The sequence below is a fragment of the Dendrobium catenatum genome, unplaced genomic scaffold (genome assembly GCF_001605985.2).
Source record: "Dendrobium catenatum unplaced genomic scaffold, ASM160598v2 original_scaffold_209636, whole genome shotgun sequence".
Taxonomy (NCBI): Eukaryota; Viridiplantae; Streptophyta; class Magnoliopsida; order Asparagales; family Orchidaceae; genus Dendrobium; species Dendrobium catenatum.
Genome location: NW_021528048.1, coordinates 619,297 through 647,064, shown reverse-complemented (window position 1 = coordinate 647,064; position 27,768 = coordinate 619,297). Strand labels below are relative to the sequence as shown.

At 32.4% G+C, this 27,768-nt stretch overlaps 2 protein-coding genes across 2 annotated transcripts; both read left to right on the top strand.

Moving 5' to 3' along the window:
• Positions 1-4,475, top strand: LOC110094407. Its single transcript, XM_020819639.2, has 2 exons — positions 1-495; positions 3,911-4,475. The coding sequence occupies exons 1-2, from the start codon at positions 82-84 to the stop codon at positions 4,289-4,291; spliced, it is 795 nt and encodes a 264-aa protein (XP_020675298.1). The 5' UTR covers positions 1-81; the 3' UTR covers positions 4,292-4,475.
• Positions 4,476-11,782: 7,307 nt separating this feature from the next.
• On the top strand, positions 11,783-20,207 carry LOC110094405 (ras-related protein RABA1f-like). Its single transcript, XM_020819635.2, has 2 exons — positions 11,783-12,173; positions 19,347-20,207. Exons 1-2 carry the CDS (start codon positions 11,956-11,958, stop codon positions 19,774-19,776), a joined length of 648 nt encoding a protein of 215 aa, XP_020675294.1. The 5' UTR covers positions 11,783-11,955; the 3' UTR covers positions 19,777-20,207.
• The last annotated feature ends 7,561 nt before the right edge of the window (positions 20,208-27,768 follow it).

The window sequence follows — 27,768 nt, the reverse complement described above, 5'->3', positions numbered from 1 at the left end:
ACAATTTTGCTTCTTATCGCTCTATACCTTCCTCTCTGAGCTTCTTCATTCTCTTCCACCAAACTCCCAAATAGCTCTTCAATGATGAGTAAAAAAACAAGCGGAGAAATAGCAGAGCAGGAGAAAAGCTCAATTAGCCTTTCCAACTTTCTGCATCTCTTTGACGAGCAATGGTTCTTCTGCAACGCTCTGAATGGCGACTTGGTAGTAACTAAGAAATCACTTCATGAAAGGCCGCCTCAGCCGCCAGCGGCGGCTGCGGAAACGGAGGTGGCGGAGACGACGGTGAAGATTGAGAAGATGGATTCTTTTTCAGCTCGCCAACTGATACGAACTCCATCACTGCCTCCTTCTCGAGTTAGATGCGATGGGAGCGGCGGGCAAGAAGAAGAGGCAGGGCCGAGGAACTACTGCTCCGGTCGAAAGCTGAGATACTCTTACAGCTCCTTGGATGATCCTGTTCAGCAATCTATCTCTTCTTCATCTTCTTCCAAGGTATGCACGGTTTCTTGAGTCTTCTTCTGATAATTTTACAATTTCAGCATTATTTAAAACAAACTATATTATGATATTCTATGGTGATTTTTTTTATAAATTATATGATGATTTTCCTTTCAAAATTATTAAATTTAATTTAAAACTAATGTTATATATGCAATAAATTAATTTTATATTACATTAGTATCAAAATAAATTTACTCATTTTTAAATCTTTTTTATAAATATTGTCAGAATATTTTTTTTATTCAAAAATCTGTTCTTCCACAAATGAAAAAAGTTGGGTGAGCTCAATTTTTATCAGATTTATCTTATAAAATTGATACATAACAATCTTCTCATAAAAAAAATTTCTTGTTAATTATAGATATAATTTTATGTTTGTATCATATATTATAATACAAATACTTTAATTAATTTTGATTTTATTTATGATTAGAAATTAGGTAATTTTATTGTTTTAAATACCCTGTTTTTCTCTACAATTTTATTTATCTGTGTTCTTATAGGGAATGCCAAATAGATGGTGAAAGGAATCTCTTGCATGATTTGATTGTTTTAATGGAAAATAATTTTTTAGTTATAAGACATTTATATCAAGTGATAAAATAAATAAATTTTTCTATTTTATTAGATAATATGTAAAGTAATTATTGATTACTATTTTATATAAGACAAAAATATTAACTGATAAAATAGAATCCAAAGTTAACTTTAGCTAAAAAAATATTAAGAGCCATTATTTAATTTTACTTCAAAAAAGAATTAATAAAAGTATTTGAATATATGTGCAATTAGTTAAAAAAATAATGATCGAGCATTTTTTTTCTTGTTTAATATTTGTATGATGATCTTTTGTTATCAATTTTAATATTGAATAATAAAGATTTTTTTTTTAAATTTATAGCATTTTGTGTCAGAATATTATAGTCTTTTTTAAAATAATCTATTATTAATTTATATAAACATCATAAAATTTAAATTATTTTCTTTAATAGGAAGCTTTATTTTATTTCTATTTCTATTATTTGTAGATAACATATGATATTTTTTTCTTAAGATTTTATAAATAATTGAATATAATTTAAAATAAAAAATAAAATTTACAAATCCCATTATTTACTTTTAAAAAGAATAAATAGAAATAAAAAACATCATTGAACATAAAAAAAAAAAAATTATATTTTCATTTTAAATTTATCAAAAAAATATATTTCTATTTGAGATTGGAATATTACTCCACTTGCATTGCCCCTTGTTGTGTTACACAAATAGAGAGAGAATGATTAGAGAGAGACTGTTGACAAGTCTTATCATTCGATAAAGTTATTTTGTTCCTTACTAGATTTTATATATTTTTAAATTTGGCCTCTTGAAATTCAATATTTGCAGATAAAAAAAACTTTAAACTGATTTTTTTTTAATTTAAAAAGTATAAATATTTATTTCAAAAGATAACAATCAAGGCTACTTACATAATAAGAAAAAATAATAATAAAATCAAGTATATGTAATTATTTTTATAATTCTTATAAATATTTTGCAAAAAAATAATATAATATTTAAGAAAAATAAATTTAAAAAAAAAAAGATATTCTAACTCAATTTTTTTCTCTTCATGAAATACCATATTAATTTTTTTGTTAAATTTTATTTTAATTTGAAAATTAACAATAAAAAAGCTTTATAAAAAATAAAATAATCAAAACAAGTTCAAATAACTATTTAAAGAAAATAAATTACCAGAAACATATTGTATATTCTGATCTAAGAATATTCTAAATCAATATTATTTTCTTAACAAAGTATAGTTTACATTTTTTGTAGGATTACTAATAATTTAATTTTTTACAGCAAAGCAACACTATCTATCATTATCAAAAGAATAATTAAGAATAATTAATTGTATAATTATTCACTAATGATTCTTGCCTTGGCTAAGAAGCAAGCTTAATTAAAATAAGTTGTTCTGTGTACTGCAATTTGCTTTCACAAAACACTATAAGCAATGTCTTTAGATTATTTAATGTCAAGATCTAAATTAAGTGATATTTTTTATTGTAGAAATCATATTTTAATAGCAAAAAAATTGAATTAAAATATTCTTCATATGATGAATTTAAATATTTTAAAATTATTTTGAATAAATATAATTAGGAGTAATTTATTTATTTATATATTATATTAATCTTTAAATAAAATAAAAAAAATCAAATTTTATGATAAATTTTGATGTGGATTTTTCACTCAATGTTTTTCATATTTAGTACTCAGCTAAGGGCACTTTTTGCAGTACACATTCAATAATATTTCAGCGTATACAGATATGATCAATAATATCGAATCATTGATGGGATAGAATCGAACTCTTTTTCGAGAGTGACCAAAATAAGATTGAGACTACATAATTTTAGAGATAAAATTAAAAAGAATTTTTTTTTTAGAATTTTGTGCAAATGTATTTATCAAAGGGCTGGTTAAATATTTTAAAGATTAAATCTACTAAGAAAAATAATTTTAGTATAGACAGTTGTCCTATGATCTTCTTAGGTCTGTCTCTTGAGAAATTATTACGTACGATCATCAGACTATTCAGAGGCCATTCAGAATGAGTCATGTCACATGATACACAGTTGTATATAGTGAATTGGTGACTTGATGCGTCCTAATTGACCTCCGGACAACATCTGATGACCGCACGTAATAATTTCGCCTGTCTCTCATCCCTAGAAAGCTATCCTATATGCACCTAGCACTAATATTTTACAATTTATAAATTAATGCATACTTTCATACTTTTTTTTTAAACATAGAGATATTCATACCCCAAAAATTAAATATATTTAAATATATATTTTTAATTTTTTATTTATATATTTAAATATTTATCTATATACAACTTTATTGCCTAAATTACATCAAAGACTCAAAGCATGTTGATAAAAAGATTTATTTAACTTTAAATAAATTAATTTTAATAAGATTGTTTTATAAAATTTAAAGATTTGAGTGTTACATAAATAAATAAATAAATTTAATTTTTTTAGATAATTCAAAATATTGAAATTCATAATAAAATTGTAATTCATATTTTTTTTTACTTTTTATCAACTTCTTAATAGTTTAATCCTATAATTCGAATTCAATTATCCAAAAAAAATATACAAAAATTTATATTATGGTGTCCTTGTAAAACAATATTTATAAGAATTTTTAAAATTTTAAATATTTGACATAAGTGTAATATACCAAGCGTTATTAAATATCATGTTCATAATTCCTCCTTCATATTTTATATCAATAACATAATAAACCAATCAAAAATATTCCTAAGTAAATTAATGCACCATTTATAAATTTTATTTATGAATTAAAAAAAAATTGCTCAAATTCACATTCATATACTTAACAGAGCACGGGAAGGCAGAGGCCTCCAAGAACCGAACGCCCGCACAGGCGCTGCGCTAATCCCCACCTTCTCCTGTGCTGGGAAGCAAGCAACAGAAAGGCCTTTCAGAGCAAGAGATGGAGGAGTCTCGGAGATCTGGAGACAATGGAGTTGCAGGGATTCAAAGACCTCGGCTTCGTGTTCGACGGAAGGGAGGGACTGAGGAAGGAGGAAGAAGAAGATGGTGGGCAGAAGAGGCTTTATTTGCCGGAGGGTTGGTTCACGCAGAGGTCAGCTCCGCCGGTGGTTCTACGGCGGGTGGGTTGCTGGTCCGGCGAGGAAATGAAGGAGCAGCTCCGGTTCTGGGCTAGGGCAGTGGCCTGTAATGTCCGGCGGGATTGCTGATAGACTTTAGCATCTTATGAGTTCATAAATTTATCATCTCTGTAAATTTTGTATTTTTTTTGTTCATCTATTCAATAATGTTTCAATAGGTGATGAGTGAGGAGCATTTGAGAGGAAAAAAATGTGTATGAATCAACATGGAATTCAAAGCCGTTTGATTTATATTGAGCTTAGTGTTATTTAATATATTATATAAAATATTAATTTTATTATATATATATATAAAGAAAAATAATATAAGTTAAAATTTTATTTTTTTACAAAACTAACAACTAAATATTTAAATGAAATAAGATAATTATATAATTTTTTATAAGACAACTAATAGAATATAATAATTTTTTGAAAATAAATATTAATATTCTTGGAATATGATTTTTTTAATCAAAATAATTAAATTATTTCTTGAAAGATGAATATTATTTCACTATGCTCTATTAAATAGAATGTTAAAAAAATCATTTGAAAAGATTGATTGTATTTAAAATTCATCAATTTGTGTCCCAATTGATAAAAAATTTCTGACTTTGCCCCTGCGCTCATATGATCGACGCTTCCCAAATTATTATTCATCAAGTTTTATATACTTAGACTTCTCTAAGTTGGTATGCCTTCAACTACAAGGTAGTAATCCAAATGTATAAAATATTCATAAAATATGAGGATTTATATTAAACAAAAGGTGGTCTAACCATCAAGTGGCAAAGTAGTAGAACTCCATAAGACATAAACAAGGACTTTATATTTTGATCCAATCAAGTAGGAAATTAAATAGATAAAGGATAAAGGGTCTTTTTATTTATTTCCCAATCTACATAAAAGGCTGGGAAGAACATGTAGTTGAGTTTTAGTAACTCTTATCAAATTAGAGAATTAAATGAGTAAGATATATTTTAGTTCTAATAATGAGACCCAATCATATTATTAAGTATTAGCAAACCTTACTAAAAGAAGCAATGTTATTGAGTAAAATGCGAGTGAACCATTTCCACGCTAAATACTATAGTCATGTTACAAATACTTGGCCATATTGGTTATTAGTGGCCAACACTATAGCCATCATATTATCAATAAAGCCTATGTAGTGATCAAGCATAGACAACTTGAAATTTTCCATCAATGCTTCTTCTAAGATTATCAACATAAATAGGGAGGAGCAAGTTTCATAGTAGATAGGTGATAGTTAGCCCAAGGGGTGCTTACTTTGCCAGTTCACAACTAAAGAGATGAGGACATCAATGTCAAACAAGCTATTAGATACATCAAGAGGAGTACATGACAAGGATTTATGGGATAATATTTTGAGTGTTGCAATAGAGCTAAATATGTAGCAGGAATAAAGAAAACAAGACTAACTATTGATTGGAGTATAATTTATATCTTCCCAAACACCCAAGAACCATGCTATTCTGATGAAATTCTCCATTGCCTATGAATAGTTTTTACCATTATTTTCGATGGAAGACAAAGAGGAAGATGTAAGTAGCGACAAGTGACCACAATGAGTCAAACCTACCTCCATTGAGTTATATAACCAAGTTAGAGAGGTCTTAATGTGAGCACCAATGATATAAACATATGAATGTTAGCGTATATAAGTGATCATAAACAAAATTTGACTTCCTATCACTTTGTTTAGTGAAAAAGAAAATGTGAACCTCTAATCTGATTTACTTGTCGATGCAGAGTGGAGAATATAACTTTTGAAAATATTAGAGAAAAGAGAAAAGAGATTGATAAAAGGACATAGAGGAGACGTCGCTAAATAAATTTAAGTGATTTTGTTAGTTAGACTTCATACATTATAGATGGAGAGTTAAAAGTTTCACATTCTCGAGCACAAATAGGAGGATATAAGTTCTTCAATGTCTCTAGATCATAGTCTCTCATGTTATAAGAGTGAGGTCTCAATTATTCTCAAAAGTTTAAAAGTTTTTCTAGCTGCAAAAATATGTATTTGTAATTGGAGTACCAATCTTACTCATTGTTGAGGTGGATAGCAAAGTTTAGGACAAGAGTAATATGATATACTTAGAAGAGTGGAGGCAATCAGTTGCTAGGTGGGTTTTAATTGTCTCTTGGCTGATTGGATGTGAGTTGAACTAGAAAGCAACACAATATTATGGAAAGGAGTCGTTATGATATAACTAAGAAATTCCTTATATATTGATTGCTCCATAATAGAAGTAGCATTATTTATTGGAGTGGTTGGATAGTTCGATGATGGATACATACATATCTGAGTTAAAAGGTGAAATCTTTTAGGGTTTGAGTAGAACGCTTGATAAGAATGGATTTCAGGCAGGTTTGTAAGTGGTATTCATGTCAGTATCTCCTAGATTATATGGTTGATGTGAAAGGGATAGAGTTGGGTGAAAAACCAGGACTAGCTAGGTGGTTCACTTTGGATCCAACCAGTTAGAAGTTGAGTTGGTTAGAGCTTTTGGTGGTATGGAAAGTTCTAGTTTTACGTTGTATTAGATCTTTCTATACTTTTATTCAAACTTGACCAGCTTATGAAGCTAGACTACTAAATTAGAATTCAAATTTATAAAAAAACATGAACGACTTTAATAGAGCATGAAAAACGAGACCTTACACTTACTATTTACCATATAAATTTATTTATTCTTATACATAATCTCATATAAGAATTAGGAGCTTCTATATGATTTAGATGGAGGCATAGGCAGGTGTGTGACATAGAGGTTAAAATAATTTTTTTATGAAAAAAATAAAAGCTGTAGGTATAAACTATAATTATTTAGTCATGATTTTTAATGCATGTAACCTATTTATAAAAAAATAGTTACATAATTTATTGATCTATTTTTTGTCAAAATAGATCTTAAATGTATTGTATTTATTTTGAGATATGTGTAATATACATTTTAATTGAATTTTTTATGTATTGCACTCATTTTAAAGCAAATTTAAATGTGGATGATCAATTTAATTAAATAAGAAAATTAACATTATTTTATAAAAAATAAGACATAATAATTCTATGTTTTAACATGCAAGAATATATTTTAGGCTTAGTTTAGAATAATTTTCTTATTAATTTTCACAATTACTTTCTTTTTAAAAATTTTACTCTGCCTACAATTAATATTCTATCACAAGCCCAAACAGAGACCGCTCCCAAATGGCTTTCTTTTCCTCTATTGCCATGTTATTGGCATTCTTAATTTTGATCTTAGAGCTCATCTTCGCTCCAATAATGAAATAACAAACGGAACTATTTTAATGTATTATAACATTCCGTATGAGATGGCAAGCCGCCGGAAAATTGACCATCGAAAAACTGCCGAAAATTTAACCGTTGGAAGATTAAGCTGTTAATGGGTGATGTTCATGTAATGTTTAATTTAGGGCCCTCATGAATAAATTTTTTAGCTCCGCCACTGGATGGAGGATTTGGCTTTTATTACTAAATCAAAACAAAAAGTTATAGCACTGTTAAGGATCACTATTCTTTGACCTAGCCTTAATGCCACCATTGTGGTGCTATGCCAATGGATGAATTAGAGAAAATAAAGATCGGAGATGATTAGGCCATGGAAAGCTAAGGTTTGCAACATGTAACATGTTATGGTTAACAAAAAATTATGTATGTTGTTGACATCATGACCAATTATAATCTCTTTCCTACTTACAAGAGTGATGAATACGATGACAAGCACTAACCTATTAATAGCTCATAACTACAAAAGAATAAAAGAAATGGAAATAAAATCAAAAGAAGAACCTTAAGATATAAATCAGGCTCACTCCACATGATCATGACACCATCCATATCTTGAAATTAATAAAATTATATAATGAGCTTATAAAGCCTAGTATAAACCCAACTCATTAAAGCTTTGATTATATAATATATAAGAAAATCAATATACATACACATCTCAATTAATAGAATTAGTAGTGTTCAATGTTCAATCATCACTTAAACGATTCAATATAATCAATAACAAAAAATGAGAATCAACATGCTTAAATTAATAAATTAATAATAGGTCTAAAAATATAAACACATCAGAAATAAACAAATTAGTGATCATGTAGCATGAACGTACATGTGTCAATATTATCATTCTTGCCCATCTTATCAATTATTTATTATATAAACTTAATACATGAAATCAATATATGTAATGCTCACACTTTTCTCTATCTATTTATAAGTGCTATTAATACTACAATGCTATCAATGTATGGATTATATTATTCAACAAGGTAGGACATCCAGCTTTACTATGGTGTTTTCATTCCTACATATGTATTTATTATTATCATTATCATTATAAGATATATAATTTTATCACTACAGGTGGGGCTTTCAATAAATTATTAAGAGTCATCATTCTCTATCCATCAGCATAATCAACCATTAATTGCATGATGCAATTAGGATAACACTACAATCATCTTTAAAGAAAAGCCCTTCTGCCCACCCTCCTGTGTAAGGTATTATGTTTTAATAGTTAGCCCATATTAATTATAATATTGACAATCAACATTCCTTGCTCATATGCATGTACTATATTTATTTTATATAAGTTGTTACAATTTCCCTTTCATGGATGAAATATAATATGAAATGCTGAAATCTATAAATCAAAGAAATTTATATATCAATTTGTAACTTCAATCTATAAATCAAAGAAATTTATATATCAATTTGTAACTTCAGAAAATCATGAATTCCATTTTAACCTATGAAATTTAATAATATTATAGTCAAAATGTCCATAAAGTCCATATATATCATATATGAAAAGCTACATGATAAAAGTACGTTAAATTAGGTCAAAATGCATCTTTATTGATTTAGGAGAGATTAAATTCACCAAATTCAAAATTATTGAAAACCAGAGTGAGATTCGGGTCACTTACAACGATTTGAATACTTTTCCGAACTAAAATAATGGATAAAAAAGACTAAAACTCGTTTTTTCTCTCTTTCCTATCTCCTATTGCTCTCCCTTACCCTCTCTTCTTCCACGATAAGCCAACTGAAATAGGTAAAATGTGATGGCGCTGAGGCTTTTAACGCTTATATATATATATATACTATTAGTGGCTTACAGCCACAACGCTCCAACCCAACGCTGCTTGTTGAATTTATAATTACTATAGAACAAAATATTCAATATTGTGACGGTTGTTTTTGACACTGTTGTGCTCTCAAGCTTAGCGTCACAATGCTACCAAAAACAATGTTGAAGCACTTCTGTTCAAACATAAATTCATAATTTTATTTTAAAATTACTTTTTCATATTTTGGATTATTATAATATGTTTCTTGTGAGGTGGTTGGATAAACCACCAATAGAGGACATTTGGGTTATGAGACCTCATTTTGAGATGTTGGTGCCAAAACTTATGAAAAATAACCTTGATCACTTCAACTCTTTAGAGAAGGGTTCTCAGAGGCCTTGGAGAATTGATCTAGCAGAAGATGAGCATTCAAAAATAAATGGACCAATAGCAGGAAGAAAACTAAGAAGATTCAATGACCAAGGATAAGAACAAAAATGAAAGACATTAAGTAGAAATTTATTTTTATGTTTATGTGCGTGATAAATATTGTAAAAGGCTATGTATTTATTATTTAAATTCTCATTAGCAATTATAAATTATAAGTACAAAATTCTAATTTTAAATTTCAAAATTTGGAGGAAATTTGATCTTTCTTTACATACATATGTTTATTTGTTGAAATAATTCAAATTAATATGGGTCAATAACTGGTAGGCCAGCCAATGCAAATTGAAGGGGATAGTTATTGGAAGTTGCCTCACTCTCCCTAATACTCACTAATATGCTTGAGCTCACTCCTTTTCCCTCTTTAGTGCAATTCAAATGTGGTGTTGCAAAACTATTTAAACTTGATGCAATGAAGTAGGGGTGTCAATTTCGGGTCACGAGTCGGATTCGGGTCGAACCCGAACTGACCCGGACTCAAACGGGTCGACCCTAGTCCCACCAGGGTAGATAAACGGGTTGAAAATCCGAACCCAGACCGAGGGGTCAATCTTGAAGGAATTTGTGATATCTTCAAATCTTAATTACTATTTTGGTGATCTTCTAAGATTTTTTTTTTTTTGCTATAAAAGTCTTCTACGCTTATCCCCTTACACTCCAACACTCATTTCTCATCTATTTACCCACAAAAATTCACTAAAAAACCTAATAAGGGTTCTCACTAAACATTGATTCCATATGACCTACTTTGATTCTAGACCCTTTTTAACCAATCAAAACACCTTGAAAAGTTATAAAAATTTAAAACACATCAAAATTTTATTATATATCTCTTATAAGTCAAATTAAACATTAATATTTTAAAAAGTCTATATCTAAAAATAATTTACACCCTTTTTACTTCAAAACGAAAAAAATCATTTAATTGACTTTAACATAATGCACTTGAAGGATTTTTTATGCTAAAATATTTTACACCCTTTTTACTTCAAAACAAAAAAAATTTTTTAATGGACTTTAACATAATGCATTGAAGGATTTTTTATGCTTACTAATTAGGATGATAACTTTTATTTTAAAAAAAGAGTGGGAAAAAAAAACCTTTTATGAATTATAGGAAATAGTTTTATTCTTTTTTTTCCTCAAAAGAAACAAATAAGCTCCATTAAATATATTTACTTTATTTATATTTTTATTTTCATAAGAAAGTGAACTATTATTTTGTTTGAGTGAAATGAAAAAAGAATATATATTAAAATGAACATAGCATGCAATGCCAAATAAATTGCTTTTCCAATGCTATTCTCTTCAATTCTTATGCTTATTATTATCCTTGTTAAAAAAGAGATTAGTCTATTAAATATTGGTGTATAAATATAAAATTATTGAAGTTATTTATTATATATGATCTATATTTTATAATATAATTTTATCTATTTATTATCATATAATATTATAATTTCATTATTATTATATCATTTATATCATATTTAAATAAAAATTTCACCATCCCGTTCAACTCGTGATTAACATTGAACCTTAGTCTCCCATTCTTCTGATTTTATGTTCGATATACTTTTCAGAATCTTATTTATTTCAAAATTTCACGAAAAAACTACTTATTCATAATCATTAAGTTTTAATAATATTTTTTTAGGTGATCTTATCACTTCATTTTTTTTATTATCAAGCATCATATTCTACAATTTTCATCAAATCAAATAGAAAAATATATTTTTATTAATTCATTTCATGGGAAATCAAATAGATCCAACTTTTCAGGGGACTAGCATTTACTTTGATCTAAATTTAAAATTTTCAATATTACTAATTTGCCACAAAACAGGCCACGAGTTCGCAACGGTAAAACACCACCGAAATGAAAGCTCACGCGTCCCCTTTCAGTTTTGCCCGCCGCGTCCTGAAGCTTCAAGTTTAGCATCTCTGTCATATATAGCTCTACATGTCAAAAGCGGGTCAGCCATTTGTCACGACGAGGATCCTTCGTTTCTCCGCCATTATCGTTCATCTCTGTGCTCGACGGCAATGACGAGCAATCTCACCACCGCGATTCTTCTTTCCTCTTTTGAAGAAACGAAGTTGCGATATTGAGAGAGGAGGAAACGATAGAGAACCTGTCGCCATTAGGAGGCTGCGGAGACTGCAGCTTGGCAATGGCGTATATGTCAGATGACGACTACGACTACCTTTTCAAGGTGGTGTTGATCGGAGATTCGGGAGTGGGGAAGTCGAATCTCCTATCGCGGTTCACGAAGAACGAGTTCAGCCTCGAATCCAAGTCCACCATTGGAGTGGAGTTCGCTGCCAGGAGCATCCAAGTCTCCGAAAAGATTGTCAAAGCTCAGATTTGGGACACTGCCGGACAAGAAAGGTCTTCAATCTTAACCTTTTTCTCTAACTTTAGTCGTTTGGGGATAACCATTATTTTCAACCATTTCGTGTTATGTATGTTTGTGTAATTTGTCGAGGGTGAGGAGAATCTGGCTTGAGATCTGAATTTGTGGGGCTTTGCTTGCTTCTTGTTAGGATTACAGGGATTTACATTAGATTTTAATGCCTCTTAGGTTATCCGGGGTGTGGCTCTTGAGACAATGTCTTTTACCTTTATCTACTAGGAAGGATTAAGATCCTCTGAATTAACCATGTTACTTGGTAAGATCCAATTTGTTGAATTCAGAATTGTTTGTGAATTATACCTAACTATACTAAGAATACTAGGAAAAAAAGGAACAAAAAGGTTGAGAGAAAAAATAATTCTAGACTAAGAAACTTTGAGAATATTTTGAAATGTCCCTGATCATAGAAAATTACTTAAAATTGTAGAAACTCAGCCCAAACTTTTAATTATCGAGAATTTTCCACTTTGGCCTATGAGCCTCACAGTTTTGTCTCATTGGTGTAACTTCCCAGAATGTCACCCATTTTAGGATTTCTCAGAGATGGGCACACTTAACTGCGGAGTTTCTTAATGAATTTTAACTATTACGCCAAAAGACACATCGATGTTTAAGAGTTTGTTTCTTTTTATTCAAGGGGTTTCACAATCTCTTCCACTTAAGTAATTGATGTCCTCGTAAGTATCTTTATTCCAAAATCATCCACCAGATAGATGGATTCTAGAGGTGCCCCCACAAGATCAAGTGGTGTCTCCCGCCACATAGCACTTCGTCTCATACAAAGTTCAAGAGGTGACTCCCATGACATAGCACTTTGTCTTGCATGACACTTAGTTCCCATCTTCCTATTGGTATATTTCTCTAATACCATTTGTAACATCTGAATTTATTAACTATCGAGATATTGTCCATTTTGACGTAAGGATCTCACGATTTTTTCCTGTTGGTATAGCTTCCCAGGAGGTCACACGCATCCCATGATTTCTCCAGGATGTGCACGCTTAATTGCGGAGTTTCTTAATGAAATTTCAATATTATATACCAAAAGGCACCTCGATGTTTAAGAGTTTAATTTCTTTTTACTTAAGGGTTTTCACATATGGTCAGTTGCTTGAGGTGAGTTCTTTTATATATTGGTGAGTCTAAGATTGAGTAGACTGAATTAGATTGGCGTAAATCGGTTTTATTTGATTTGAACCAAGTGAACTTTGCTTGAACCATTTTTTAGTTATTATTTATTATTATTATTATTTTATATTTGGGTGTTTAGTTCCTTGATTCTCTTATATCTTTGGTGATTGATTATAAAAAGAATAAAAGGGTATAAAATCATTTTTCATTAATTAACTATAAGTCCACATAAATATTTATTTGAGTTATGACATCATCATTTTTTTCACGTTTGTCAATACTTAGCCTATAAAATAGAGATTGTAGCTAGATTTAGGAGGTTTTACGGGCCATGTTGTATGCTAGATTGAAGAGGTGCATTGTTTTTCATCTATAGACTAACAACCAAATAAAGGTGATGGCCAAAATTATGGTGCATCTACTACAACGGTACTACATGAAGCATCCCAAAATTTAGGATGACAGCCTTTTGAACTTTAATTGGCCTTCAAGAGGGTTGTGCACTCTTCCATTATGAAGATATCATCTGAAGTTTGCTTGGGATACCTGGATAAATCCTCTTGAATTTTGATGTTCAATTCTCCACAACTTTGGTACGGATGATGCGATTAAATTTGAACAAAAAAGTGCTCAAAGATTTCTGAAGGTCATCCGCAGAATTCATATATTGGTGTAGAACAACATAAATATAACTTCTAAGTAGGAGATTTTATCTTGTTAAACTTAAGCACGAACCACCTCAAAGAGGAAGAAAAGAAGTTCAAGCCAACATCTTATGAGCTCTTAAAATTCTAAGATTAGAGATAATTCTTGCCAACTTGTGCCACTGCCTTACAGGAAGATATATTTCTTGTAAATATTGGAGAATTTGAAACCCTTTGAACCTCCCATGCTTATTGGCAAGCTAGAAGAAATCCTACATTATATGGATGATCTAATCGTGGAGCAGGATAATGCTAATTAGAACTGCATATTCTAATATGTAGAAGAATACCACCATATGACTTAGTTAAAAGGAGATATTTCACATTGCTAGAAAAGGCCAGTAATCATGCACAGCTAAATGCTACATCAGAAGTTGGGCCTTCAACTTTTCATCATCTGGAGTTTTAATTTTATGTGAGCAAAATCCTAAAGGGGACCTGTGATCTGAGGATCGGATTATGAAATGGATGTTCAATGTGAACATTCACTTTAAGGAAAACTACAGGAAAAACATCCCGCATAATTTGAACATCAGATCATGAAGGGTTCAAGAAATTAAATTAGTTGATGCAAGATTATCTGATTTCTTGATGAACATTGTTATGGTAGTAATTTTTAGATTACACCTTTAAGATAGAAGAAAATATTTCCATGAGTTCATAAGCGCTACAAGCTAATCAATCAAACATCATATAGGAGAGATCACGACTCTAGACATTGGAACGTTGGATTGAAATTCAAAATATAATAAGATAACGATGAGTTTGAATTATTTCAAACTTCTGATATGCTTATTTTTCTAAATTCAAATCCAGAACTAGGATAAATGTAGGTTGAATTTAGTTTAGTATTTATAGATTTGGTCTGCTCTTTTTATAGAGGTTGTATGGGAATGGACCGTTTTATTCCTGCTCCGCTTGAATTCTGCGATAAATTCAATAGAAAACCTCCCAATTCTTTTCATTTTCCCTCTTATGTTCCTTTTGACCAAACTCCTTCAACACTTAGGGCTCGGCTACGTTACTACTATTGTGCAAATAATCTCAGCGGAAACAAAATCATACAACAAAATAACAATAAACACGATTATTTATGTGGTTCGGCGAAGATGCCTACGTTCACGGAGAGGGGATAATGATTTTACTATATTAGAGAACAATAGAGATTACAATGAGCTCAAGCTCTCTATTTCTCTCGTCTTATCCATACAATACAGTAGCCCCTAGGGCTCTATTTATATATTTGAGCCAAAGTAAATTACGAAAAAGCTTCCCAATCAAATCCCTAATTAATATAATAATGAAATATTTTAATTAATGCATCAATCAAATCTCCAATCAAATCAACTTAATTAGAGAAATAATCTATTCCCTAATCAATTAAAATAACGAGCCATTAAAAACTTATTTCAATTTGAAAATAGTTCCAAATCAATAATTTCCACCTCATCTTCCACTTCATAAAGTGAAATATGATAAACCATGCTCCAACATCAGAACGACTACACCCAAATGATTGTCTACGTACCCTCTTCCCAAGGGATCAAGCCGAACGTATTTCTTCAAACAAGTGGACAATCAATCATGATTCATGCACCATTGTCGTGGTTACTGCAAATCCAAGCCTACATCAATTATATCCTCTAGGTATCTCAGGATACTCTTCACATTTTGCTAATGACTCATTCATGTATCATGTATGAACCTGCTCACAACGTCAACTTCATGTGTAATGCCTGGATTGAGCTGCTCTAAAATCAGACCATACTGTACTATAAGTGCCAAATAACCATAGAATGAGGTATTCTTAACTACTGGGGAGAACACCCATCATAAGCAATCCCTTCCCTTTGCACTGAGCCTTTGTCCACCAACCTAGTATTGTACTGCACATCATCTCCATGAGATTCTTCCTTCTTTGCACGTATCTACTTTCACCCAATAGCCCTCTTTCATGAAACACAATCGGGACTGTCCACATCTTCCTTATAGCGACTAGGAACTTTAGCCTCCGTGGATGAAAGTGCAAATGCAATGTGATCCCTTAACTAAGCTGGTTTTGGGACATTCTAGTGCCTGACCCTACTACTTGTAATAGATTCTTAAAAAGGAATCTCCTCAACATCATCTTCTACCTCCCGATATGTAATTGAATCAGGTACCTGGGTAGAAATGAGCTTCCTATGTGGAGCAAATGAAGTTGCATCAAACTCCAATTTCTACAGTGCATATGTAGTCCCAGTGGAACTCTCAACGTGCTTAGAGTCTCGAAGCTTCAACAAGCTAGCCCTATTAAAAGTAACATCCCTGCTGATGATAATCTTCCTCTCTATTGGATCACAGAGTTTGAAGCCCTTCACTCTATGCATGAAGCCAAAAAGATCGACTTCTTCACCCTTGGTTCTAGTTTATTATTCTAAACATGAGAATAGGCTAAACACCCAAACAGTCTCAAGAACTCATAATCTCTAATAGGATGTCCTGACCACATCTCCTTTTGGGTCTTCTTCCCAATAGATGCAAAATGCAGATGGTTCTATAAGTGACAGGCATAGTCTATCACCTCAGACCAATAAACTTAATCCAACTCAACAATAGATAACATACACCAAACTTTCTTCACCATAGTCTAGTTCATTCTCTTTTCCACCCCGTTCTACTGCGGTGTTTCTCTAACAGTGAAGTAATGCTAAATTATATTCCATATATTTAGCACACCTACAAGAATGTATTCAAAGTGTATTTGCCCTCATTGTCTGATCTGATACACATGATCATTTTGTCAGTCTTAGTCTCAATCAACTTCTTCCAAGTTCTGAAAATCATTAATACCCCGCTCTTGCGTCTCATAGTGTACAACTAAATATATTTAAAGTAATCATCAACAAAAGAGATAAAGTATCGTTGCTCGCCGAATGATGCTGTCTTCGCAGGGCCCCAAACATAAGTTCGAATATACTCCAAGATATCCTTTGTATTGTAGATGGAAGTACCAAAGGATGCACATGTCTTCTTACCAAACACACAATATTCACCGAAATTGTGCTTGCAGGTGCTTGTTCTTTTAATCAATCCTTGCTTCATCAAAGCCATAAAAGAAGCCTCTTCGGCATGAGCTAGCTGCATATGCCACAATGCAGTGGCATCAGAAGAATCATCAACAACAATAGCTGATCCAATCATTATTCTTCCCTAGAGGTAGTAAAGGTTGTGGTGACAAACTTCTTTCAGATAAACCAGTACTCAATGATGTATCTTCAAAACTCCTTTAATGACTAACTTGTAGCCCTTGGTCTCTAAAGCCTCAACAAACAACAAATTTTTCATGATATTTGGAACGTGCCTCACATCAGTCAACTCTCTCACAGTACCATCATGCATTCTAATGAAGATACTTTCTACACCAATTATACGACAGGCTTGATCATTTGTTATGGCCACAACACTATTATCAAGCTCCCTGTAGGTACTAAACCACTTCCTGGTGGGATAAATGTGATAGGTAGCACCAGTATCCATAATCCAGCATGAACCATCTGAATAAAAACTCCAAAAAAAGTATAGATAGTGATACATCTGAATTTTCAAAACTCTTCCACGCTAAAGTTAGCCTCAATGGACACTCCCTTTCCCTTCTCCTCAACTTCGGGCAATCTTTCGTCCAATGATCAAAGTCCAAGCAGAAAACACACTGATTCTTTTCAAGACTGTGCCCACGATACATGCCCTGGTTGCTGCCACCCTTCTTCTTCTTCTTAGATCTTCTTTGGTGGAGTGTGAGAGCCTCAGTTGAATCTATCTTTGCAGAATCCTTATCCCTACGTCGGAACTCATGATTCAAAAATGCAGTAGTCACCTCACTATAGTTCAAGATCTCCTTCCCATGAATGAGCATCATTGTGAAGTTTTCGTACTCATCCAGGAGCAAATTTAACGGAAGAAGCGCCTTATCTTCACCTCCAGTCTCTTCATCCAGATTCAGAAGATCTATCAATAACTTTGTGAAGTCATTCAAATGCTCCCCAATTATAATCTAATGCCTCATCTAAAACTTATAGAGTCGCCGCTTCATATGAATATGATTTTCTATGCTCTTCATCAAATACTTGTTCTCCAAGGTCTTCCACAGCTTTACAACAGAAGTCTCCATCATCACCCCGTTCTTGATCTCTTGAGACAAGTAATTTTTTATCAAGCCACAAGCACTCATGTTCATCTTGAGCCAATCTCTCTCTCCTTGGGATGTTCATTGCTCTCTAGAAATTCCTCCAGATTCAAAGAATACAACGCATCCATCACCTCACATCGCCACATGCCAAAGTTCCCTTTGCCGTCAAATTTTGTCACATCAATTTTGACCGGATGTTTAACCACCTGATGAATCAATGCCTTCTCCATTGACGAGGTGGATGTATCCATGGTTCCACCGGATTGCATAGCCTCCACCAAATTGCAGTTGTCTCATGTAGCTAGAATTACACCAATTTGACTCTCTTCCTTCGCATGGACGAACCACATGAATAGAAAGAACTGATTAATTTCTCGTTCTCCATGTCACCACAAAAAAATCCCACCGAATCCGGCTCTTATACCAATTGTTGTGCATACAATTGTAGTAGAAACAAAATCAGACAACAAAATAATAATAAACACGGCGATTTACGTGGTTCGGCAAATATGCCTACATCCACGAATAGGGGATGATGACTTCACTATATTGGAGAACAATAGGGATTACAATGAGCTCAAGCTCTCTCTCTTCCTCTCATCTCATGCATACAATACAATAACCCTCAGAGTTCTATTTATAAATTTGAGCCAAAGTAAATCAGAAAAAAGCTTCCTAATCTGATCCTAATCAAATCTAAATCAAATCCTAATTAATGCAATAATTATATATCCTAATTAATGCATCAATCAAATCTCAATCAAATCCTAATTAATGCAATAATTATACATCCTAATTAATGCATCAATCAAATTCCTAATTAATACAATAATTAGATTTCCTATTAAATGCATCAATCAAATCTCCAATCAAATCAACTTAATTAGGATAATCTATTACAATAATGAGCCATTAAAAACTTTCCAAATAAAAGCTTATTTAAATTTGATAATAATTCCAAATCAACAACTACAGCAAGCTGCAGGTTGCAGGTCCCTGTTTGTTATTTCTATTGCTCTCAACTAACCACCGCTTCTGCTTCCTCTGCTAGTTGCTTTGTGATGAATAGAACTAGCTTTCAGGTTTCCATGCTATTTATATGAGTAAAGCATTTCAAATTTATCACCAGTTTTTTTCTCACATAGATACCGAGCCATCACAAGCGCATATTACAGAGGTGCAGTAGGTGCCCTTGTTATCTACGATGTCACCCGCAATGCCACATTCGAGAATTTGGAGAGATGGTTGAAAGAGCTTAGAGACCATACTGACTCTAATGCCGTGATCATGCTCGTGGGGAACAAGGCGGACTTGCGCCATCTTCGGGTGGTCTCGACAGAGGATGGCAAGGCCTTGGCTGAGAGAGAGAACACTTTCTTCATGGAGACATCAGCCTTGGAGTCCATGAATGTCGACCATGCCTTCACTGAAGTCCTCACTGAGATCTTTCATGTTGTCAGCAGGAAGGCTCTTGTTGCTGGTGATGCTGTTGCAGTCTTACCAAAAGGGCAAACGATTAGTGTCAGCATGGAAGATGAAGTTTCTGCCTTGAAGAAGAAAGTTGGTTGCTGTTAAACTTAGCTAGCTCCATGAATTGTGGCACAATGCTTCAATATTATCTTTTTTTTTTTTCTTTTGATGACGAGGAACCGTTCGCTGTCACGCCTGGACTTGCCGAGTGCGCTTGGCGGTCCGTAAACCCCAACCGACCTACCGGGCCACCCACGCCTACAGTACTCTTAGCCGGTGCTTAGGGGCCCCACTTAAGGGCGACAACCGCTCGAGAAAATCAAACTCGGGATGGGGGGGGTTCCCAACCGAGCTAAACTGCGGTGGGTCTTCAATATTATCTTTTTGCTTCACACTGTGGTATGATTTCTTGAGCATTTTCCTCTTATGGTGTTTTCCAATTGGAAATCAACCTCAGAAAGTTTTGAACAATGTTGAGTAGGTTGGGAACTATTTGATGCTTTTTTTAGGGGGATAATGTTTTGTATTTACTAAGAAAAGGCTTCCAGTTAGTGATCATTTCTTGGATTTTGTCCTTTTAATTGTAATGATTTCTCTTCTATTTTTCGCAACAAACAACAAAGATGACTAAGCAAAGAAGCCCAACTCATATTATGATAATAAGAGAATTATGCTATTATTTTCGCACTTTTCCCTGTCATTGTTCCTCCTGACCAGAAGTTCCATAAGCCTCCTTCTCCCTCGCCTTGTATAATGTTGCAGACTGCAAAATCAACGAATTGTACGAGTCTTCCCTTCTCCCTTAAGATTGCGATTCTCATTCCAGCTACAATGATTATGCATCACAACACTATTCTCAAAGAGATGTGTAGTGTTCGACACGTATCCAATACACCTCCGGCAATTGTCGAACACGTCAAAAACTTTTTTGATTAAAAAATATTAAATAAATGCATGTCTTAAATATTTTATGAATTTTATTTTTAAAATAATTTCTTGTATTTAATTTTTTTATTTAAAATATAAAAAACTAAATTTCTTATTTTCTCTCCATAATATCAAATCAATCGTTTGTACTCAATACCTCATTCATCGAATTTTTCAATTTCATTTCTATTTGGCACGTCGCTACTTTGTTTCCATAACAATGCCTGATGTCATTTCAACATCTACATCTAACGTTATTACAACATCAAAGTTTCAAAACTTTCTTAACATAAGAGTTTGACATTGTATTGACATTGGTGCTTGACACTAGCAATTTCTACACCAACTACTTGCCAACTCATCTTTGTCCAACATCTACTTCACATGAACGACATATGCCATCTCAACATCGACATCCGATACTTACTGCATAACATCGATGCTCGACTCTCGACAACATTATCATCTCCTCTCTTGATGCTTGATACACAGCATCGACACCCGACTCTCAACATCCTAATATTAATCATTCTAAATACATATTCTAGTTAAATGACTTATTATTTCTAAATTTTTTTTAATATTATACTATTCAAATTTTATACACTATTTTTAAAATATAAAAATTTTAATAGTGTGTCCAACTCTTATCCGTGTCTTATATTTTCAATAATTGACATGTCTCGTGTCCGTGCTGTGTCCCATTAGTGTCACCATATCTGTGTCTGTGCATTTTAGGATGAGATCCTAACAATAGTTGGTCACCAAGCTTTGATGTTATTATTTATTAATTGCAGTCTTGAGATATATATTTTTTTTAAAATGATTATGGGAAAACTTACGATGTTTATTAGTCATATTATCCTTAATGCTTATTGTAGGTCACTTGAATATTTATTTGATTGTTAGTCATTTCTTATATATTCTATAACTAACCCAAATTCTTAACCATCAAGATATCATTCGCTTTTACATAATGACTCACATTTTTGTCCCATTGATGTAACTTTTAAGAATGCTACTCCTCTAAGAAGTGGTTCTCTATGAGTATGCTTAATTTTAGAGTTTCTAATAAAACTCCAACTATTACATTAAAAGTTGCCTAGTTGTTTAAGATAGACCTGTCAATTTCGGGTCACGGTTTCCGGACACGAACCCGACCCGCTTCGGGTTCGTGTCAACCCAAACCTAAAATTTTTTGGTCGGGGTCGGGTCGGGTCCAATATTGACAGGTCTAGTTTAAGAGTCTAGTTTATTTTATCAAGGGTTTCACAATCTCCCCCACTTAGAAAATTGACGTCGTTGTTAGTTTCCTTAGCCTAAAATAATCCACCAGACAGATAAGATTCTAAATATAGAGTTCTCGTCTTTCGGCTCGTGTATTGCTTTGATACCATTTGTAAAAGTCCAAACTCTTAACAATCAAAACATTATCCGCTTCGACCTAATGCCTGATAGTTGTCTTATTGGTGTAATTTTTCTAGGAGATCACTCATCCGAAGAGTGGCTCCTGTACGAATAAGCTTAACTTTAGAATGAAACTCTAACCGTTATACCAAAATGTGCTTGATATTTTAGAGTTTGGCTTTATTTTCTTGAAAGGTTTCACCCCTCCAATCATATTTTTCATGTTCAGCTTTGTCTCGCATATTCATAGCAATTTTATTACATGTTGTTATGATACGTGAAGTGTAGTTATTTTGATCTTGAAAATTATTGCACAAATGCTTAACTCATGAAATGAGGTATTAAACTTCCTTTTGGACTTCCTCAGGCTTAGTCCACGTCAAGTTTGGTTTTTCTATTGATCCGCATTCATTTGACACTCATGAATATGGGCTTTTGGAAGTTTAGCCTGGCAAATTCTTATAGATAGCTTTTTGCTCGTCAACTCCCAGCTAGCATCTCCCTGATCGCCCAACTCACTCTAAGCACCAGCGCCCCCATCAGCCTAACAACTTCCTTGCACATTAGAGGTGTCAATTTCGGGAAAAATTATTAGGTGCGGAGTGCGCACCGTCTGCACAAGCACTGGGTACCTAGCAGTATCCAGCGGTATCGAGTGCGGGTACCGCTAGGTACCCAATGCTTGTGCGGATGGTTCTCCCCGTTCGCACTCTGCACCTAATAATCTCTCCAATTTCGGGTCACAAGCTGGGTTCTGGTCTAACCCGAAAACTGACCCGGCACTATTCGGGTCAACCCGAATCCGACCCGCTTTGGGTCCGGGTAAACCCGACACAACCCGAATGACCTGGTGCCAACATAAAAACTGTTAGTTTTCAGGTCCAAAAATGGGTCAATCTCCGCTTTTCAGGTAAAAAATTGGTCAATCTCGGGTTCCTGGATCAAAACAATTTTTTGGGTCAAAAAATGGTCAATTTCGGGTCAAAGGGTCAACCCGAACCCAACCCGATTTTTTAAACGGTTGAATTGTTGATCCTAAACCGGACCAGTTACAGGTTTGGGTTGACCCTAACCCGAAATATTCAAATAGAATTCGAGTCGGGTTTTCAGGTTGTGTCAAATATTGACACGACACCCTAGCGCACATCCAATAGCCAAGAAGATTAGTGTCAGGTGTCGAGAGAAAACAGTCATTAGAATGAGAGATTATTACGTGCGGTTACCGGATTGTCCAGAGATCAATCCACATCACCCTATTTGGATCTTATATTGAGCTTCTTATGGAGTTTATCCCATCCTCAAGTAGCATGTCAAACACTCAATTGGTTTGAAAGTCAAATTAATAAACTAATAGACCCCTAAAAATGCACATTTTAAAAAGGAGATAAAGAATTTAATTAATTATTATATTTATATTAAACATTAAATCAAAATTTAAATGTGCTTGAAATGATTTTAACAACTCTAATTAATGATCAAAATCAGAGCTTTATGGATGGAGGAGTAGTTTTCTTCTGCCTAATATCTTAGGCTTCGTTTGGGACGGCTTTTTTATTGCTTTCTAAAACGGAGTTTTAGTACAAAAATAAAAAAATTTGTACTAAAACTCCGTTTTAGAAAGCGATAAAAAAGCCGTCCCAAACGAACCCTTAGTCCTACTTGTAAAAAGCTTTTTTTCTTTTTGTCTTAGCTCTTCTCTTTCCCCTATTGCGATCGCTTTGCTTGTATTGGTCGCAATCATGTATCTACGATAGCAACAACAGTTGCTTCCTTATTTGAAACAGCAGCAAGATTTTGGAACAGCTTTCTTTCTGTCTTTTAAAGTAATTTTTTAATAAAAAAAATTAATCTTTATACCAAAAAGCTATTTTAAGCAGTAAAAAAGTCGTTCCAAACGGAGCCTAAATCAGGTGTAAGCTTTGCATAGATGCTAAATAACATGGAAATAGAAAGAAGAAAGCATAAAAAAAATAAAAAACGCATTTTAGACTCATCGAAATTCATATATATTCAGCATTTTTTTTACCTTTGTATCATCAAGAGAGACGTTGTAAGCCTCCTATTGATATCTTAGTTATGCTCTGATATTGTAAGTGGCTGAGTGGCTTTATCTTTAGAGATATGATACGAAGTGAGCATATACGTGAAAAGGTTGGAGTAGCTCCAATGAAAGATAAGATTAGAGAGAGTTGCCTTAGATGGTTTGGTCACGCCTTCCGATAACTCGGTTAGGAAAGTTGATGTATTAGATTTGACTTATGTTAAGAAAGGTAGAGGTAGACCTAACAAGACTTGGTTAGAAAATATTAGAAATGATCTTTCTTTATTAGATTAAAATGAGAATTTGTATGATGTATGTATAGTATAGTGTCTTGAGTGCTTTAAGAAGAAGGTAATGAGCTTAATATATAATGCGATCAAACTCATTTAGAAATGCGTTAATAAGTATATCATCCTACATATAGAGCAAGAAGAGTATCTTTACACTCCTAATAAAGTTTTTTAGAATGACTTTTAGTCATATAATAAAACTCTAGCTTAAGATATAAATCTTGTGAGTTAATTTGTTTTAAGAATTCTATTCAGGTTTTGTTTGAGATGACTTTTTTACTACTTAAAATAGCTTCGAGTACAAAAATTTTAACTTTTATACTAGAAAGCTGTTTTAAGAAGCAATAAGAAAGCTGTCTCAAATGAAGCCTAAATAATCTAATCACTCAACTTCAAATGCAATGTATTTTACTTTTGAACTTTCTGAATTCTTTTCTTCATAGTAGGTCGAATATTCATTTGAGCTAACAAACTCCGATCTATGCTTCTCCAAATCTCGAATGAGAAAGTTTACAAAAATAAGTAATGAAAGAGAATTACCTAAGGACTTCCTACTCAAAGCATCTGCTACTAAAAATTAAATTGCACTCACCAAAAATCAAAAGTAGCATACAATATGCCAATAAATGTCATGTTAAATAAATAGTAACTCTATGCATGTTAGATATTTCATGTCCATATTTGGATATGTTAGTTTCTGCTTATTTTGCACATATTTTTATTCTAATTATTTCATAAAAATATCAAAAATCCAAAACTATCTTATGAAATCTTAAGATCATCATATCAAAATGTGTAGAATGATGATATCTGTTACATATAAAAAAAAAATTATGCAATAGAAATAGTCTAAATCATAAGATAGTGTTTTTTTAATCAAAATTAAGAGAGAAAAAAATCATAGAAATCAAAAGCACTAAAAAAATGTAGGGCAAAAATACCATGATTAGAGTAACTTTTATAATTAGAGCGATCGAAAATACTATCTCGAACCTCAATTTATCTCTCCTCTTTCTCTTTCTCCCTTCCCTCATCGAATGCATTCAGAGTGAGGCGTGAGGGATAGCTCAGGGTGTTTGTATTAGATAAAAGAAAAAGATGATTTAAAAAACTAATTCAATGCTCCAACGCCATAATGCTCATGATCACAGCACTGACCCCAAAAACTTCAAACCCCACAAGTCGACACCGCAGTGCCATATTTAGCGCTATTGCACCACTCAATCCAATACTCTCTAACAAAGAGGGCGACCCCACTGCACTCGTGAGAACGATGCTACAATACCCCTAAACATATTTTTTAGACATATAATTTTTAATTTAAGATTACTGTCATGTCATTTAATATATTATTAATCGTACAACAATTAAGGTTATTACATTAATAATCTATGGAAGACAATATTTCTTATTACCAACTTGAGTAGAAATAAAAAGCTTGGTTAAAAATATAGCATTAAAAATCTTAGAAAGTGAAAAATCACTTGATCAAGTATGAATCTTGAGGTTTATTTAAATTAAAAACTTTTGAAATTAAATTCAAGGAAATATGAACTCTAATTTTAGCAAACTTATAATCAAAATAGATGTGTCAATAAGATTATACAATTGACATAAAAAATGATCTGATTGTATTTTAAATGAGCTCAAATTAAGCATATGAAGTGTAATTAAAAATTTTGGTATATTAACAGAAGTACTAAACGATCTCCAAATCTCACATGATTTAGTCAAATTGAGTACCTCAATAAAACAAACAACAAACTATATAATTCTTACATCATTAAGGCATTTAAGTATTAAAATGTGGTATATGATTAAGGGAACCCGTTCGGGCCATTCGATATAATGTTCTCAATTTTAATTATATTTATATGTATGATACTCTTAAAAATATAAATAAACTCGCTCTCTCTACATGTTAGGGGTTGATATCTTGGTTTGAGATTTAAGCAAGCTCATAGGCATAAAAAATCCTAGATCATCACCCGAGTATTACTGTTGGGTCACCGCCCTACCCCTATCATTAAACCTTAGCTTGATTTCCACCATTAGACCATCTCTCAATCGTTGTCATTTAACAACCCTCCAATCATCACCTTTGGACCACAGTTAGAACATTGCCATCACAATTTAACTATTATCGCACAATTATAGTCCTATAATTTGATCACTATTGCTCAAAAATGATCCTCGAACCGTCATCACTCGGTTAAGGTTATTAGACCATCATTGTCAGACTACAATCCTTGGACCACCGTCAATCAAATATTGTCTTCGACCATTGTCACTTGACTATGATCCTAAAATTATGGTATCTCGAATACAATCCCCAAACCACCATCTCTCGAACAAGGCCCACAAACCACCGTAGTTTGACTACGATCCTTCAACCACCATTGTTTCATCACATATTAAATTATTATCGCCAAACAACACTAATTCTCACTAACTTTAACGTCTATTGTTTCCAATAGCGTTGACACCCTTTGTTATATGGTTAATGCACACCATGAACATTAACCATGAATCTCGACATCAGCACCAAAACTTATGCTAGACTTTTAATTTAAATTCTCCCCTCGATTAAAAAAAATGATCAAACAAACAACAAATAATCTTTCCAAGATAGCTCCATGTAATGAAACTTTCGAACTCCCACCATTAAATCTATTTTATATAGTTTATGTATTCTATACTATATCAATGTCCTCCCCATTGATGAGGAAGGGCAATATTCGTAACAGATGACAAACACTAGTGAAATCAACTTCATTGGGCCATGTTCCATTGTTTTTATCCCCTTTCAAAATTTTCAGACATCCATTGTATTCTTCTTTTGTTTGAATGATTATTAGATCTTCGCACAAAATTGAAACATAAAAAAAAATATCTCTATCACCGCAAATGTTCTGACACGATAATAATTTTTAACAATATAAAATGCTAATAAAAGATTTCATTTCTCTTGGATAAAGTATTTATTATAAAAAAATAAATTCTTGTTTTATTTGCACATAAGTAAAATGACTTTTTTTTATGAAATATTAAATGTTTCATAAGAAGCTTAATTTTCTTTTTATTGAAATAAATTGGCTTGCCTTCATAAATTTCAAAAAACACACATTAGATATATCTATTATTAAAACAAACAAAAAATACAATCAATTATACATTTATTTTAAACCAAAATCAAAATAAATTAAAATAACAAACAAAAAAAAAAAACGCCCTAAATAAAACAAAAAATAATGAATTAACAAAACTAATCCCCTTAAACGCGTAAACGGTCAAAATTCAACGCCGCCCGCTTGCGGCCTCTATTAACCTTTCTTACTTATTTTTTATTTATTTGAATGGTAAAAATGTAAATGAAATACCTAACAACTTCACAATTCCCCAAATTCAAATTTCCACAAAACAAAAATCAGA

Coding starts and splice junctions, on each gene's coding strand:
- LOC110094405 (XM_020819635.2), top strand. CDS start 11,956: ATGGCGTATATGTCAGATGACGACTACGACTACCTTTTCAAGGTGGTG. Junction 12,174..19,346: donor GACACTGCCGGACAAGAAAG/GTCTTCAATCTT, acceptor TTTCTCACATAG/ATACCGAGCCATCACAAGCG.
- LOC110094407 (XM_020819639.2), top strand. CDS start 82: ATGATGAGTAAAAAAACAAGCGGAGAAATAGCAGAGCAGGAGAAAAGC. Junction 496..3,910: donor CTTCTTCATCTTCTTCCAAG/GTATGCACGGTT, acceptor TATACTTAACAG/AGCACGGGAAGGCAGAGGCC.